At 34.2% G+C, this 17,684-nt stretch overlaps 5 protein-coding genes across 5 annotated transcripts; all 5 read right to left on the bottom strand.

Annotated features, from left to right (window-relative positions):
- Nucleotides 1-373: 373 nt before the first annotated feature.
- Nucleotides 374-1,239, bottom strand: LOC112325152 (wound-responsive protein GWIN3). The gene has a single exon (XM_024590828.2). The coding sequence runs from the start codon at nt 1,170-1,172 to the stop codon at nt 549-551; it is 624 nt and encodes a 207-aa protein (XP_024446596.2). The 5' UTR covers nt 1,173-1,239; the 3' UTR covers nt 374-548.
- A 2,389-nt stretch (nt 1,240-3,628) lies between these two features.
- On the bottom strand, nt 3,629-17,681 carry LOC127904781 (uncharacterized). The gene is made up of 2 exons (XM_052449592.1): nt 16,825-17,681; nt 3,629-3,967 (listed from the first exon to the last, which is right to left on the bottom strand). Exons 1-2 carry the CDS (start codon nt 16,903-16,905, stop codon nt 3,659-3,661), a joined length of 390 nt encoding a protein of 129 aa, XP_052305552.1. The 5' UTR covers nt 16,906-17,681; the 3' UTR covers nt 3,629-3,658.
- Nucleotides 5,644-6,374, bottom strand: LOC18109418 (wound-responsive protein GWIN3). Its single transcript, XM_024591397.2, has one exon. It carries the CDS (start codon nt 6,372-6,374, stop codon nt 5,766-5,768), a length of 609 nt encoding a protein of 202 aa, XP_024447165.2. The 3' UTR covers nt 5,644-5,765.
- On the bottom strand, nt 9,867-10,783 carry LOC18109417 (wound-responsive protein GWIN3). Its single transcript, XM_006387637.3, has one exon. The coding sequence runs from the start codon at nt 10,663-10,665 to the stop codon at nt 10,042-10,044; it is 624 nt and encodes a 207-aa protein (XP_006387699.3). The 5' UTR covers nt 10,666-10,783; the 3' UTR covers nt 9,867-10,041.
- LOC112325194 (wound-responsive protein GWIN3-like) lies at nt 13,623-14,428 on the bottom strand. The gene has a single exon (XM_024591034.2). It carries the CDS (start codon nt 14,356-14,358, stop codon nt 13,750-13,752), a length of 609 nt encoding a protein of 202 aa, XP_024446802.1. The 5' UTR covers nt 14,359-14,428; the 3' UTR covers nt 13,623-13,749.
- Nucleotides 17,682-17,684: the final 3 nt, after the last annotated feature.

Here is a 17,684-nt window from a genome sequence, read left to right as displayed (position 1 = left end):
AAATTAATCATTTTTTTTAAAATATATAAATTAATCAATTTACCAATCACATCTAAAAAACAAAATAAAAGATGGGTACCAACTCCTATTTTTTATTTCAAAACCACTTTCATCGTATACCCGGGCAGGTTATGACAAGCTTGGAAGAATTTTATACTTTCATTATTATTATTATTATTATTATTATTGTTAGCTCCCGATCTTGTATATTAAATGTACGGTCAACTAATACTTAATTATACCTAAAAACCCATTAAAAATATGCAAATAAATAAATAAATAAATAAAAACAGCCTAATTAACATTTGGTTCCGAACATTTAGATGATATCAAACTATGATCGTAGTAATCAGATGATTTTCAAGTGACAAGATAAAGAAAAAAACGTATTATATTAATGGAGACAACAAGTACATTAAGGGAAAGCTAAAGCTAAAAAGCTGCGTATTTATTTAAAATTTATTTATGCCCAACTCATGACAGTGAGCTTCCTCATTCAGGATGGCAGTAGTGATCGATATCATTCTTGCATCATTTTATACTCGATTTCAGGAGCTTTTATCTGCAACTGGTTCAAACACAACAGGAAAAGGGATGGTGCTGGGAGCCAAGCGATCGACAACGTTGCCAAGTGGGACGCATGCGCATGAGCATTCGCACATGGGGTCGGAAATTGGACAGTAAGAAAGCTGATACGAATTTTTACCACCTTCATACTTGGTGATCTTGAACCGATTCAATCCATTAACACCTCCTGTGGTCACAACGAATCCTCGCATTGTTGGCCTCAACTCCATCTTCCACATGGTTGATACGCCCGCCATCCTACATGTGGCTGCATCAAAGTTCACATTCAGATAACTGTCTTCGCGGATGACACCGTCGTTGGATTCTCCAACTGGTGATGAAAATGTTACTGGGAGCCCATTGCTCATTGAGGAAAGTGTAACATCTGAATTGCATATGATCTGGCTAGTCGCAGAGACCACAAGAGTTGTTGTATTATCATCCGAAGCGGCTCCGATGAAATAACGAGCATCAGGTGTCACCTCATTACCGTTGACATCGATCACTGCTTCAGGATCTTCGGCATGAACGGCATGGGGAAATATTGAAGTTGCTGTGAAGGCAAAGAGAAGAAAGGAGAGCACTACAAACTTGGTGATCTTCATTGTTGAATATGATGCGTATTAGTTAATTATCTCAGTATTGTTTCTCGTTGTTGGTGTGGTGAAAGAATGCACAGAGAGCATGGATTTATAGGGGAGAAGGCATTTCGATTATTTTTTACAATTAATTAAAAAGATGTGCCTCTAGTTCCACAAAAATATAAAGTATATTGTTTTACTCGTATTGATTAAGTTGCCGTCTAGGTTTGGAGCAGCCTCTTGCGCGCAGAACTCGATTAGCCACTTGTCCCACTTGCTTTCTTGATTCATTCCACAAAAGTGTTCTGCTTGTGCTTATTGGGTTATAATTAAGATCCGATCAATTAAACGCAGAGATGATTAATTAGTGATGGAATTTAGAAATCTTTCCATAAAAAACTAGATTAGCCAGTGTGTATCGCATGAATAATCATTTTATTTCAATTTGAATCCATTTATAATTAAAATAAGGCTTTGATTATTCACAAATAATGATATATTTTTTTCTCATTTTAATCTTGCACTTTTAATGATTTAATTTAATTTAATTGATAAATAAATGTAAAAGCACTCACTGCAATTGGATAATATTTCCGTATTAGATTTGTAAGCTAAAAAAGCATATGGCTTTGGGATAAAACAGAACGAGTCTCAACTCTATTCCTATTTTCTTGCACTAAATTGTTTATTGATTTCATCGCTGAGATCAGTATATTAGTTATCCCAATATTATTATGTCTTCTAGCTGATGTGTCGGAAGAGCTGTTAATTACAAGACGACAAATGACAGCCTACGGCAAAGAGTTGTCTTGGAGGTTTGGAGCTCTGGCCACGCGGACCACTTGCTCGATTCATTCAACAGAAGTGTTCTGCTCGTGCGTAATAAGTTATAATATAAATTAAACGCAGGGGTGGCTATTCAAAATAGGTTGCATAGGAAGTCTAAAGTTGCAGGCTACCTAACATAAATGGTAGGCTACTCCCTTGTATAGGCTCTTCATTCAGCAAATGTAATTCAAGAAAAATGGAGTCTTGTTCTTATCTATTCTTCATCCTTAATTTTACATCTTTTTTAGAGCTGAAGTCTTTATCCTCATTTCACATGGAATAAGAGATTGGCTCGATACTCTAGCTAGCGCCCTTCATTCTTAATTTTACATCTTTATCATCATTTCACATGGTATGAAACAAACCCGAAATTTGCTCATATCATTACATGATAATTATAATCCAGAGCTTCGTTGAATGAGATTTCAAACCTGTTAATTATAATTTTGAAAGCATTAATTTAAAAACTGATTCGATTTAACATGTTGAGAAGTGATTCAGAGTCTATACTAGACTAAATTTTAATAAAAATAAAATAAATTAACTTAATATAATTCAATTGAAAAATATAGATTCATTCGTAACTTGATTAGCCTAAAATCAAATCCGTTTAAAACCATTGATTTTTTCCAAGTATATAAAAAAAATTTATATTTTCAGAGTTTTGTTTCATGAGATTTTAAAATTGCCAATTATAATTATGAAAATATTGATTTAAAACTTGATTTGACTTGATATGCTGACAAGTGATTTCACTTATTTAAAACCTAAACTGTACCAAGCTTCAACAAAAAAAAAAAAAAATTAATTTGATATAACTCAACTAAAAACCATAATTGAACCGTAACTTGGTTAGCTTACAAAATTTCCTTTCTTGGGTTTTGACCTTTTCGACCCGGAAAAATTCATTTGACTTTGACATGAGACGTGCTCTAGTTTAGAAACCGTTTGGCAACGTGGTGGCGTCCACGTTTCCTGCGATTTGAAGCTACAAGCTGTTTGGTAACACATGAACGCGAGTTACTGTTCACTAGGTCTCACGTGCTGCAGCGTTTGAAACGCGAGAAAATGAGAAGCAGCTCCTGCCTGCTTTCTGCGCGGTGAAATGATGCTACTGTAGTGAACAGTGGAGCATGGCTCCACTGTTCACTAAATATTTTTTTTTTTAAACAGTGGAGGCATGCCTCCACTGTTCAGTGAACAGGGTTTTTTTTTTTTTTTAACCAGTACACTTAATTAATTTCACTTGCACTGTTCACGTGAACGTGAAGAACAACTTTTTTTTAAAAAAATTAGTTTAAGGTGAATTAAATTTACTCGTACTGTAATCTTAATTTTATTTTTGATAATATTTTACCTAATTTTGTAGTTCTTGTCGGATGAATTTTGTACGTAATGAAATTGTAGATAGTTTTTTGTTAAAATTATTTTTTATATATAAAGTGTGGTTTATTTCATGATGTAATAGTAATAGTTAAATCTATAATATTTAAATTAAAAACCATCAATATTAATATATATATTTTTTAAAATTATTTTATAACCTCAATTTCAAAAGCATTCTTAACCAAACACATTAAAATTACTTTTTCTTCAACCTCAATTTCAACCACAGTTTTAACCAAACACCTATTTTTTCAAACCAACCTCAACTAAAAATATTTTTTATAAAACAACTTTTTTTAAACCACAACCACAATCGCTACCGCAATACCAAACACACTCTTAAACGCCATGTCCGAAACTGCTCTAGTTTCAGCCACGTGGTCCATATCACTGATGAGCAATTTTGCCTCTCTCAGTTGCTTATCCAAAAATACGAATCCAATCCTTGAGTTTTTCTTTAGTAGCCTCAGCCTCTTTATGGTCCTAAAACGACGTGGCTCCACAGAAGAGACCTCCACCCACATGCTCTCAGCTAAGCTTCTTCTAAACTCTGAATGATACCACCAGCAATCCAAGGACCTGAAAGGCTTCCACCTCCAGTTTACCTTATATTCGGACCCAAATACAAAGGCCAATGAGAAAGCCTTCCGAGCTCTTTCCCACTCTAAATCCTCAAGAAACTTCATTAGTCACCTCTGTCACAAAATCAACAACAAATTGATAGTCCAGGTTCTGATGTTCCCATTACAGATATTGCTAATGCAATTTGTCGCATCAACTTGGGGAAACCTATGCTATAAAGAAGCAGTATTCTGAGGATTCAACCGCATGCTGCTCACGTTGTGTAAAGGACAACAGATCCTTTGGCGTGATCCTTTCGATATAGTGAAGTTAGAAACTGAGGATTGCAGACAAGATGCTATTTTATGAAAGTGATAAGAACACCAAGTAAACTCGTAAAAGGAAAATGGTAAAAAACGAGTGCATTGAAGGCTATCAGGGAGCTCAGTTTAGGCATGCTGGCCTTAAAGAATTTCGTACAGGTTCTAACCATAACTATATATGGCATGCGACCAACCATAGATCTAGTAGCCACGCTTCCTAAATTTCCTTAATTTGGTCCTGTTTATTTTCGTCTTTTTGGCACAACAACCCCGGCCTTTTCTTCTCATCACAGGATGATGAAAGGGAATCCTCAGTCCCAGGAATGTCCCGACTATGAGACATAAAATGTTCTACATAATCAAGAGATGTAATTTTAAAAAGAGAGAAGAGATGAAGAGAGAAGGGATAATTGTTATGAACAAGAAAAGAGAGTAGAGGAGATGTTCTGGGAGAAAGAAGAGAGCGAAGGGAAAGGAGGAAGAGGGGAAAAGAATAGGGAAAAGGAAAAGGAAAAAAAAGAAGTGAAAAAGCTAAAAGAAAAGTCAATACATATTTTAGTTTTTCATCAAAATTTAAATTTGATGATGATGTATAATGTAATTCTTGAAAAGATGAAGGTAAGGAATTATCATGCTTTAATGCTGTGAGAGTCAAGGTAATTTATATAATTCATGTTGTAAACTTTTACTTGTAACGCATATTACCTATATATTTTTACTAAGAAATGAGATAAAAAAAATACAGTGAAATTAATTTAGATGTCTTCAATTTTATTCAAAATTTTCTTATCGTCTAACAATTTAATTATGTATCATGAGCATAATTCTTGTATTTCAATCTAAATATATGTAATCTAAATAAATTTATTATTAATTAGTGTGTAAAACCAATTTAATGATAGAATCCGAGAGATCATGAAGATTTCCCACGATGAAGGATAATTACAGGATCATATCAAGCATGCCGAAGGATTCTAGTAAATTCGTGATATATTGAGTTGACAAATATGAGTAACATGATTATAGATGACTGTTCTTTCAAAGCCCTAAATCTGATTTGTTTAGATATATTGATATAAATTGATTATTTGATCTCGCTATCATATCTAGGAAGAAAAAAAATGGCAGCCACTCCTTTTTGTTTTTTATTTCAAAGCCCAAACCCCTATATATCCAATCAAAAGGGTTACGACAAACTTGAAAGGATTTTAAATTGAAATTAATTATTATTATTAGTTCGCTCTTGTATATTACAAGTACCTCCCAATTGCCTAAAAACCCATTAAAACATTTAGATCGATGATATCACACCATGATTGTAGCAACCAAATGATTTTCTAGGGACAAGAATATCATCAAGCAACAAACGTAGTATATATATGGAGACAACGTGAAAATCAAGCAAAAGCCAAAGCGAAAGAGCTTCTTATTTATTCAAGAGTTATTGATGCCCAACACATGATCATATCAGGCGATCGAGCTCCCTCATTCAGGATTGCAGTACTGATCTCTATCATTCTTACATCATTTTATACTCTATTTTAGAAGCTCTATCGGATGGTACAAACACAACAGGAAAAGGGACGGTACTGGGAGCCAAGCGATTGACAACTTGGCCTAGTGGGACGCAGGAGCATTCACATATGGGTTCGGAAATTGGACAGTAAGAAAGCTGATACAAATTATTACCACCTTCATACTTGGTGATCTTGAACCGATTCAATCCAGCAACACCTCCTGTGGTCACAACGAATCCTCGCGCTGTTGGCCTCAATTCAATCTTCCACATGGTTGATACGCCCGCCATCCTACATGTGGCTGCATCAAAGTCCACATTCAGATAACTGTCTTCGTGGATGACACTGTCGTTGGATTCTACAACTGGTGAAAATATTACTGGGAGTCCATCGCTCATTGGAGAAAACATAACATCTGAATTGCATATGATACGGCTGGAAGTGACCGCAAAGTCATTCGAAGCGGCTCCGATGATATAACGATCACCAGTTCTAACCTCATCACCGAAGACATCGATCACTGCTTCAGCATGAACGGCACGAGGAAATATTGAAGTTGCCGTGAAGGCAAAGAGAAGAAAGGAGAGCACTAGAAAGTTAGTAATCTTCATTGTTGAATCTGATAAGTAATAGTTATATCCCAATATTGAGTCTTGTTGTTGATGTGTTCAAAGATTGAACAGAGACCATGAATTTATAGGGAGAAAGGATTTGGATTATTAGTTACAATTAATTAAACGAGTGCCACTTGCTCGACGAAACTACAAATTATTGTCCTCTGACAGAGACTTGTCGGGTAGGTTTGGGCTTTGGAGCTCTTGCCTCTTGGACCACTAGCTTACTTGATTTATCCCACAAAATTGTTTTTCTCGTGCTTATATTAGATTATAAAATCCGACCACTTAAACGCATAGATGATTAGTGATGGGATTTATAATTTTTTCCATAAAAAATCTAGTCCCTAATTTCTACTTTTTTAAGGCATGGTTTAGTTACTATTACAGGGAAAAAAGAAAAGAATAGTGTTTAGTTATTTTTTAAAAAAGAAAAAATTAATAAAGATAGTGTGAAAAGAAATATATTTGGTTTGAAAAATATAAATATAAAAAATAAAAATTTTTCTTGGACTATTTTAAACTAAATCTCTTGTTTTTTCTTCTATATTCATTGAATGTTTCCAATTTATTTTATATATGTTTTTATAATTACAACATTTAAATATGAAGGTATTTAAAATTATAGTAATAATTGTGGTTTAAAGTTTTTTATTTGAAAACATATTAAAATATTATATTTAAAAAAAAATATTTTTAATATTAGCACATCAAAACAATATAAAAAATAATTTAAATTTTTTTAAAAATACAATTTCAATTATATTTTTAAACACAGTATTAATTAATCTTTCCACGAGTTTTTCCTATGTAAATAATTACATGTACAGCCTGTGCCTCATGCATGGACTCCTTGTTTTGTCCCACAAAAGTGATTTACGTGGTCCAGTATTTCTCATTTTGTCTTCCATATTCATCGAATGTCTCCAATTTGTTTCATATTTCCGTAGTCGCGATGTTCATTACTGAGGTATTTAGAATTATAATAAATTATTTAGAAATATATTAAATAATATTTTTAACCGGAAACGTCAAAAAATAATTTAATTTTTTTTTAAAAAAACCATATTCCTAAACATAATTAATCCTTTGATGAGTTTGTCCTATATAAATAATTACATGTACAACCTATGCCTCATGCATGGACCACTTGTTCTGTCCCACAAGGTGTTTTACTCGTGCTTTAAAGTGTATAAGATTCGATTAATTAAAGCATGGATGGCTGCATGTTCGTCATGTGTCTTTTAAACTTATTGGTTTAAATCTTGTATTTGACAATCATGGTGGCTCGAGATATCGATTGATAAACATATATCATGCATAAAATTCAACAAAAAATTTCAAATCAAGGCTCGGATTCTAAATTTTGATAGGATTATCAAATCACCACATTAATTTTTTTTAAAATCAAAATGATGTTGTTTTGATAAAAAAAAAATTAACGAGTTATAACCGGGTCTTATTGGATCAACCAGGTTATACCGGGTTTTTCTTTTCTCTATTCAGATCCCGAGTCGACTCGCTAAACTGGATCGGGTTTCAAAATATGATATATGCACAGACAGAATTGAACAAAATCCACACAAATAGTTTTTCTATGCCGGCTCCATAAATAATCTCAATTAAAACTAATAATAATAAAACCATTGAATCTTATTATGAAAAGGTTATTGCTAAACTCATTGTAAAAATACTTCTCATCTTTAAAAATAATTATTGTAACCTTTTCAAGTCGATATTAATAATTAATATAATAGGAAAATATATTTGTTAATTTAGCTGCATCCTACTCTAAATTGTCTCATCTCCCTCTTAGATTTCAAGTCAGGAAATTTGTCTTCTAGTCCATGAGGCAATGTTGTGATGAGAGGCTTATCCAGTGCGGAAAGACTTGGTTCGTAAGAGATACCAACGAGAAATTTTAATTATGGAAAACAATAATCGAATGTAGGTCGGAAAAAATATACATGTGCTATTAATACATTTTTAAATATTAGAGAATGATATAAATTATATCTTAGAATTTTACCTAATAGCTTAAGTTTTTAGGTTTAATTGGTTTTTTGATATAATATCAGAATTTTAATGACCAAGTAATCACAAAATCAAATTTCACAATCCCTCTTTATTTGATAAAAATCAATTACAAAGTATTATAAGTCTGTGCAAGTTTCAAATCCAAAGAGCTTTTACTTCAAGACGTGTATTAGAGAATAATATAAATCATATCTTAGAACCTTACCTTACAGCTTAAACTTTTAGGTTAATTGATTCTTTAATATTAAGCAACGAGAAAGATTTAATTTTTTTCAAAAATAAAATCAGTTTAATTTTTTAAAATATTAAAATAATGAATCCGACTTGGTTCAATTATTTTATTTTTTTGAAACTGTTTTTTATTTAGCAATATAATAATAAAAATACACACTCATATAAAACTCATCGAGTAGTTTTCTTAAAATCAAATATGAAAGGCTGTAAAAAAAACATTCAGTAAAAGAAAAAAGACAACATTAATCTTATTCAAAAACTAACTAAAATTTTAACAGTGTTTCTAAAAAAATAATAGCCTAAATGAATTCTAAATTAATTAAAGAAATTAATAATAGCCTGAAAGGCCCAACACACATAACCCAGCAACAACAAGGCCCAACTCGTGGGCCTATCATAGGATGCATGCCCAAGCACTTGGCTTTAGTTTTCAAAAGTTTCAAGATGGGTGGACGAAGTTAAAAAAGAAAGAAAGTTAGCGCATCGTTCGCTACTCAGAAAAAAATCCAGGGATGCTATTTTTATCTATAAAATATATTTTTAACCCATTTTAACCTATAAACATTCAATAAACACTCCTAGAATGGCTTACAACACATTAACCAACTCAAAAATCCTCAAAATGATCTCAAAAAAATCTAACCAGAGAAGAAATTAATTTTTTAACCCTGATTTATTTTTTAAACAAAATAAAACTCTAAATATATGAACGAAATTTTTCTTATTGAATGGAATAGAATAATACAAAGATCAACAAGTTCCATAGCCAAAAACCTGTTGTCTCGTCCACTTCCTTTTTTATTTGCTATAATATGGTTACGCTCTCTATTTTCTCCTTTAAGGTTAGGAATTGAATGAGAATAAAATAACATTTTAGACTAATCCATATAATTGTAAAACTAAATGGACCAAAAAAGAAATTTGCCAAAAACTCATGCCTAAAGTTTTATAAAAGGCGTTGACACCTCCCCCAAAAAAAAAAAAAAAAGGGCCGGTATTTGTCAAAAGATTGAAACTTTTTGGTTTTACAATTGTTTGATCAGTTAAAGAAGGTATTTGTCAAAATATAGTTTTATACTTAATTATACCTAAAAACCATTAAAAATATGCAAAAAAAATAAAATAAAAATAAAAACAGCATAATTAACATTTGGTTCCGAACATTTAGATGATATCAAACTATGATCGTAGTAATCAGATGATTTTCAAGTGACAAGATAAAGAAAAAAACGTATTATATTAATGGAGACAACAAGTACATTAAGGGAAAGCTAAAGCTAAAAAGCTTCGTATTTATTTAAAATTTATTTATGCCCAACCCATGACAGTGAGCTTCCTCATTCAGGATGGCAGTAGTGATCGATATCATTCTTGCATCATTTTATACTCGATTTCAGGAGCTTTTATCTGCAACTGGTTCAAACACAACAGGAAAAGGGATGGTGCTGGGAGCCAAGCGATCGACAACGTTGCCAAGTGGGACGCATGCGCATGAGCATTCGCACATGGGGTCGGAAATTGGACAGTAAGAAAGCTGATACGAATTATTACCACCTTCATACTTGGTGATCTTAAACCGATTCAATCCATCAACACCTCCTGTGGTCACAACGAATCCTCGCATTGTTGGCCTCAACTCCATCTTCCACATGGTTGATACGCCCGCCATCCTACATGTGGCTGCATCAAAGTTCACATTCAGATAACTGTCTTCGCGGATGACACCGTCGTTGGATTCTCCAACTGGTGATGAAAATGTTACTGGGAGCCCATTGCTCATTGAGGAAAGTATAACATCTGAATTGCATATGATCTGGCTAGTCGCAGAGACCGCAAGAGTTGTTGTATTATCATCCGAAGCGGCTCCGATGAAATAACGAGCATCAGCTGTCACCTCATTACCGTTGACATCGATCACTGCTTCAGGATCTTCTGCATGAACAGCATGAGGAAATATTGAAGTTGCTGTGAAGGCAAAGAGAAGAAAGGAGAGCACTACAAACTTGGTGATCTTCATTGTTGAATATGATGAGTGTTAGTTAATTATCTCAGTATTGTTTCTCGTTGTTGTTGTGGTGGAAGAATGCACAGAGAGCATGGATTTATAGGGGAGAAGGCATTTCGATTATTTTTTACAATTAATTAAAAACATGTGCCTCTAGTTCCACAAAAATATAAACTATAGTGTTTCACTCGTATTGATTAAGTTGTCGTCTAGGTTCGAAGCAGCCTCTTGCGCGCAGAACTCGATTAGCCAACTTGCCCCACTTGCTTTCTTGATTCATTTCACAAAAGTGTTCTGCTCGTGCTTATTGGGTTATAATTAAGATCCGATCAATTAAACGCAGAGATGATTAATTAGTGATGGAATTTATAAATTTTTCCATAAAAAATCTTATCACTACTTTCCAGTTTTCTAGTAGCTAGTGTGTATCACATAAATAATCATTTTATTTCAATTAAAATAAGGTTTTGATTATTCACAAATAATGATTTTTGTTTTCATTTTAATCTTGCACTTTTAATGATGTAATTTAATTTAATTTAATTGATAAATAAATGTAAAAACACTCTCTGCTATTGGATAATATTTCCGTATTAGATTTGTAAGCTAAAAAAGCATATGGCTTTGGGATAAAACAGAATGAGTCTCAACTCTATCCCTGTTTTCTTGCACTAAATTGTTTATCGATTTCATTGCTGAGATCAGTATAGTAGTTATCCCAATATTATCTTGTCTTCTAGCTGATGTGTCGGAAGAGCTGTTAATTACAAGACGACAAATGACAGCCTACGGCAAAGAGTTGTCTTGGAGGTTTGGAGCTCTGGCCTCTCGGACCACTTGCTCGATTCATTCCACAGAAGTGTTCTGCTCGTGCTTAATAAGTTATAATATAAATTAAACGCAGGGGTGGCTATTCAAAATAGGTTGCATAGGAAGTCTAAAGTTGCAGGCTACCTAACATAAATGGTAGGCTACTCCCTTGTATAAATTAATAGGTAGCTCTTCATTCAGCAAATGTAATTCAAGAATATAAGAAAAAAAAAAAGTCTCGTTCATGTAACCGAGACAAGATGTAGTATCCAAGAAAAATGTAGTCTTGTCTTCATCCATAATTTTAAATCTTTTTTAGAGCTAAAGTCTTTATCCTCATTTAACATGGTATAAGAGATTGGTTCGATACTCTAGCTCCCTTCATTTCTTTTTTTTTTTTTAGTTTAATGTGAATATCCGGACTAGCTTGTGTGTACCTCGACTAATCCCACGGGTCCTGAAGTAACGATCATGTAAGTCTCCAGTGATCATTATATGAGCAACCACAGGACTCGAACCTGAGACCACAAAGGGAGCAAATCTTTTTATCTCAAGCTTTTACCACTGCATCACCACTTAGATGATTAGCTCTCTTGATTCTTAATTTTACATCTTTATCATCATTTCCGTATGGTATCGTATTCTGAAACAAACCCTCTAAGAATAAAAGTTTCCTTGAACTTGAAATTTGCTTGTATCATTACATGAAAATTATAATTCTGAAAGCATTGATTTAAAACCAAACTTGACCAAACATGCTGATAAGTGATTTCGGTGACTAGACCAAGTTTCAATAAATAAAAAATTAATCTAATATGACCGACTAAAAGATATGGATTGATCGCAACTTGGTTAGCCTTTCGACCTGGGAAAATTCATCTGACTTTGACATGAGACGTGCTCTAGTTTAAAAGCCATGTCCGAAACTGCTCTAGTTTCAGCCACGTGGTCCATATCACTAAGGAGCAATTTTGCCTCTGTCAGGTTCTTATCCAAAAGTACGAATCCAATCCTAGAGTTTTTCTTTAGTAGCCCCAGCCTCTTTCTGAACCTAAAACGACGTGGCTCAACAGAAGAGACCTCCAGGCTCCACCCACCCACATGCTCTCAGCTAAGCTTCTTATAAACTCTGGATGATACGACCAGCAATCCAAGGACCGAACCCAGTTTGCCTTATATTCGGACCCAAATACAAAGGGCAATGAGAAAGCCTTCCGAGCTCTTTCCCACTCTAAATCCTCAAGAAACTTCATTAGTCACCTCTGTCACAAAATCAACAACAAACTGATAGTCCAGGTTCTGATGTTCCCATTACAGATCTAGCTAATGCAACTTGTCGCATCAACTTGGGGAAACGCATGCTATAAAGAAGCAGTATTCTGAGGATTAAACCGCATGCTGCTCACGTTGTGTAAAGGACAACAGATCCTTTGGCGTGATCCTTTCGATATAGTGAAGTTAGAAACTGAGGATTGTAGACAAGATGCTATTTTATGAAAGAGATAAGAACACCAAGTGAACTCGTAAAAGGAAAATGGTAAAAACAGAGTGCATTGAAGGCTATCAGGGAGCTCAGTTTAGGCATGCTGACCTTAAAGAATTTCGTACAGGTTCTAACCATAACTATGGCATGCGATCAACCATAGATCTATACTCATGCGACCAACCATAGATCTAGTAGCCACGCTTCCTAAATTTCCTTAATTTGGTCCTGTTTATTTCGTCTTTTTGGCACAACAATCCCGGCCTTTTCTTCTCATCACAGGATGTTGAAAGGGAATCCTCAGTCCCAGCAATGTCCCGACTATGAGACATAAAATGTTTTACATAATCAAGAGATCTAATTTTAAAAAGAGAGAAGGGGTAATTGTTATGAACAGGAAAGTAAAGAGAGTAAATGTTCAGGGATAAAGAAGAGAGCAAAGGGAAAGGAGAAAGAGGGGAAAAGAATAGGGAAAAGGAAAAGGAAAAAAAAAGTGAAAAAGCTAAAAGAAAAGTCAATACTTATTTTAGTTTTTCATCGAAATTTAAATTTGATGATGATGTGTAATGTAATTCTTGAAAAGATGAAGGTAAGGAATTATCATGCTTTAATGCTGTGAGAGTCAAGGTAATCATCAAGCAACAAACGTAGTATACATACGGAGAGAACGTGAAAATCAAGCAAAAGCCAAAGCCAAAGAGCTTCGTATTTATTCAAGAATTATTTGATGCCCAACACATGATCATAGCAGGCAATCGAGCTCCCTAGCTCATTCAGGATTGCAGTACTGATCTATATCATTCTTACATCATTTTATACTCGATTTTAGAAGCTCTATCGGATGGTACAAACACAACAGGAAAAGGGATGGTTCTGGGAGCCAAGCGATTGACAACTTGGCCTAGTGGGACGCATGAGCATTCACATATGGGTTCGGAAATTGGACAGTAAGAAAGCTGATACAAATTATTACCACCTTCATACTTGGTGATCTTGAACCGATTCAATCCAGCAACACCTCCTGTGGTCACAACGAATCCTCGCGCTGTTGGCCTCAATTCAATCTTCCACATGGTTGATACACCCGCCATCCTACATGTGGCTGCATCAAAGTCCACATTCAGATAACTGTCTTCGTGGATGACACTGTCGTTGGATTCTACAACTGGTGAAAATATTACTGGGAGTCCATCGCTCATTGGAGAAAACATAACATCTGAATTGCATATGATACGGCTGGAAGTGACCGCAAAGTCATTCGAAGCGGCTCCGATGATATAACGATCACCAGTTCTAACCTCATCACCGAAGACATCGATCACTGCTTCAGCATGAACGGCACGAGGAAATATTGAAGTTGCCGTGAAGGCAAAGAGAAGAAAGGAGAGCACTAGAAAGTTAGTCATCTTCATTGTTGAATCTGATAAGTAATAGTTATATCCCAATATTGAGTCTTGTTGTTGATGTGTTCAAAGATTGAACAGAGACCATGAATTTATAGGGAGAAAGGATTTGGATTATTAGTTACAATTAATTAAACGAGTGCCACTTGCTCGACGAAACTACAAATTATTGTCCTCTGACAGAGACTTGTCGGGTAGGTTTGGGCTTTGGAGCTCTTGCCTCTTGGACCACTTGCTTACTTGATTTATCCCACAAAATTGTTTTTCTCGTGCTTATATTAGATTATAAAATCCGACCACTTAAACGCAGATGATTAGTGATGGGATTTATAATTTTTTCCATAAAAAATCAAGTCCCTAATTTCTAGTTTTTTAAGGCATGGTTTAGTTACTATTACAGTAAAAAAAAAAGAATAGTGTTTAGTTAGTTTTTTAAGAAAGAAGAAATTAATAAAGATAATGCGAAAACAAACATGTTTGGTTAGAGAAATAAAAATAAAAAATAAAAAATAAATTTTTTTTTTAGGAACATAGAATATATATACTAATGGGTTTCAAATCCCACATTTAAAAAAAAAAAACCGGGTATCGTCTGGGTTCGCCCGGGTCCCGAACTGTTGTCACAGCCTGTCTTTTATTAAACCCGGACTGGTCCAGCTACTGGATCGACCCGCCGGGCCAAGCCGGGTTTAATAACAGTGTTCGCTACTCAGAAAACATCTAGGGATGCTATTTTTATCTATAAAATATATTTTTAACCCATTTTAATCTTTAAACATTCAATAAACACTCCTAGAATGTCTTACAACACATTAACCAACTCAAAAATCCTCAAAATGATCTCAAAAAAATCTAACCAGAGAAAAAATTAATTTTTTAACCCTGATTTATTTTTTAAACAAAATAAAACTCTAAATATATGAACGAAATTTTTCTTATTGAATGGAATAGAATAATACAAAGATCAACAAGTTCCATAGCCAAAAACCTGTTGTCTCGTCCACTTCCTTTTTTATTTGCTATAATATGGTTACGCTCTCTATTTTCTCCTTTAAAGTTAGGAATTGAATGAGAATAAAATAACATTTTAGACTAATCCATATATATAATTGTAAAACTATATGGACCAAAAAAGAAATTTGCCAAAAACTTATGCCTAAAGTTTTATAAAAGGTGTTGCCAATCTAATATTGGATAATATTTCCGTATTAGATTTGTAAGCTAAAAAAGCATATGGCTTTGGGATAAAACAGAATGAGTCTCAACTCTATCCCTGTTTTCTTGCACTAAATTGTTTATCGATTTCATTGCTGAGATCTGTATATTAGTTATCCCAATATTATCTTGTCTTCTAGCTGATGTGTCGGAAGAGCTGTTAATTACAAGACGACAAATGACAGCCTACGGCAAAGAGTTGTCTTGGAGGTTTGGAGCTCTGGCCACTCGGACCACTTGCTCGATTCATTCAACAGAAGTGTTCTGCTCGTGCGTAATAAGTTATAATATAAATTAAACGCAGGGGTGGCTATTCAAAATAGGTTGCATAGGAAGTCTAAAGTTGCAGGCTACCTAACATAAATGTAATTCAAGAATATAAGAACAAAAAAAAAAAAAAAAGTCTCGTTCATGTAACCAAGACAAGATGTAGTATCCAAGAAAAATGTAGTCTTGTCTTCATCCATAATTTTAAATCTTTTTTAGAGCTAAAGTCTTTATCCTCATTTCACATGATGTAAGAGATTGGTTCGATACTCTAGCTCCCTTCATTCTTAATTTTACATCTTTATCATCATCTCCATATGGTATAAAAGTTTCCTTCAACTTGAAATTTGCTTATATTATTACATGATAATTATAATTCCAGAGCTTCGTTGGATGATATTTCAAAGCTGATAATTATAATTCTGAAAAGCATTGATTTAAAACCTTACTTGAGCAAACATGTTGACGTGTGATTTCGGTGATTTGAAAGTCTAGATTAGACCAAGTTTCAATAAAAATAGAAAGAAAATTAACCTAATATGACCAACTAAAAGATTTCAGAGCTTGTTGGATAAGATTTCAAAGCTACTAATTATTATTCTGAAACTATTGATTTAAAACCTGACTTTAGCTAATATGCCGACCAATGATTTCGACATTTAGATTAGACTGAATTTTAATAAAAACAAAAAGAAAATTAACTCGATATGAACCAACTAAAAAATATGAATTGATCCGCATCTTGGGGAGCCATGTCTGAAACTGCTCTAGTTTCAGCCACGTGGTCCATATCATTAATGAGCAATTTTGCCTCTGTCGGTTGCTTATCCAAAAGTACGAATCCAATCCTTGAGTTTTTCTTTAGTAGCCTCAGCCTCTTTATGATCCTAAAACGACGTGGCTGAACAGAAGAGACCTCTCATCTAAGCTTCTAAACTCTGGATGATACCACCAGCAATCCAAGGACCCGAAAGGCTTCCACCCCCAGCTTACCTTATATTCGGACCCAAATACAAAGGGCAATGAGAAAGCCTTCCGAGCTCTTTCCCACTCTAAATCCTCAAGAAACTTCATTAGTCACCTCTGTCACAAAATCAACAAAAAATTGATAGTCCAGGTTCTGATGTTCCCATCACAGATCTTGCTAATGCAACTTGTCGCATCAACTTGGGGAAACCTATGCTATAAAGAAGCAGTATTCTGAGGATTCAACCGCATGCTGCTCACGTTGTGTAAAGGACAACAGATCCTTTGGCGTGATCCTTTCGATATAGTGAAGTTAGAAACTGAGGATTGTAGACAAGATTGTATTTTAAGAAAGAGATAAGAACACCAAGTGAACTCGAAAAAGGAAAATGGTAAAAACAGAGTGCATTGAAGGCTATCAGGGAGCTCAGTTTAGGCATGCTGACCTTAAAGAATTTTGTACAGGTTCTAACCATAACTATGGCATTCGATCAACCATAGATCTATACTCATGCGACCAACCATAGATCTAGTAGCCACGCTTCCTAAATTTCCTTAATTTGGTCCTGTTTATTTTCGTCTTTTTGGCACAACAACCCCGGCCTTTTCTTCTCATCACAGGATGTTGAAAGGGAATCCTCAGTCCCAGCAATGTCCCGACTATGAGACATAAAATGTTTTACATAATCAAGAGATCTTATTTAAAAAGAGAGAAGAGATGAAGAGAGAAGGGATAATTGTTATGAACAAGAGAATAGAATAGAGGAGATGTTCAGGGATAAAGAAGAGAGCAAAGGGAAAGCAGAAAGAGGGGAAAAGAATAGGGAAAAGGAAAAGGAAAAAAAAAAGTGAAAAAGCTAAAAGAAAAGTCAATACATATTTTAGTT

The sequence above is a fragment of the Populus trichocarpa genome, chromosome 19, assembly GCF_000002775.5.
Source record: "Populus trichocarpa isolate Nisqually-1 chromosome 19, P.trichocarpa_v4.1, whole genome shotgun sequence".
Classification (NCBI taxonomy): domain Eukaryota; kingdom Viridiplantae; phylum Streptophyta; class Magnoliopsida; order Malpighiales; family Salicaceae; genus Populus; species Populus trichocarpa.
Note: the sequence above shows the minus strand (reverse complement) of the source record. Positions and strands in the feature narration are given on the sequence as shown.

What these genes read in the sequence shown, in the direction of transcription:
- LOC127904781 (XM_052449592.1), bottom strand. Translation starts at nt 16,905, where the DNA reads ATGAAGTTTCTTGAGGATTTAGAGTGGGAAAGAGCTCGGAAGGCTTTC. An exon ending in TATTTGGGTCCGAATATAAG is followed by an intron (nt 3,968 to 16,824) that starts GTAAGCTGGGGG and finishes TCCGAATATAAG; the next exon opens with GTAAACTGGAGGTGGAAGCC.
- LOC112325152 (XM_024590828.2), bottom strand. Translation starts at nt 1,172, where the DNA reads ATGAAGATCACCAAGTTTGTAGTGCTCTCCTTTCTTCTCTTTGCCTTC.
- LOC112325194 (XM_024591034.2), bottom strand. Translation starts at nt 14,358, where the DNA reads ATGAAGATGACTAACTTTCTAGTGCTCTCCTTTCTTCTCTTTGCCTTC.
- LOC18109418 (XM_024591397.2), bottom strand. Translation starts at nt 6,374, where the DNA reads ATGAAGATTACTAACTTTCTAGTGCTCTCCTTTCTTCTCTTTGCCTTC.
- LOC18109417 (XM_006387637.3), bottom strand. Translation starts at nt 10,665, where the DNA reads ATGAAGATCACCAAGTTTGTAGTGCTCTCCTTTCTTCTCTTTGCCTTC.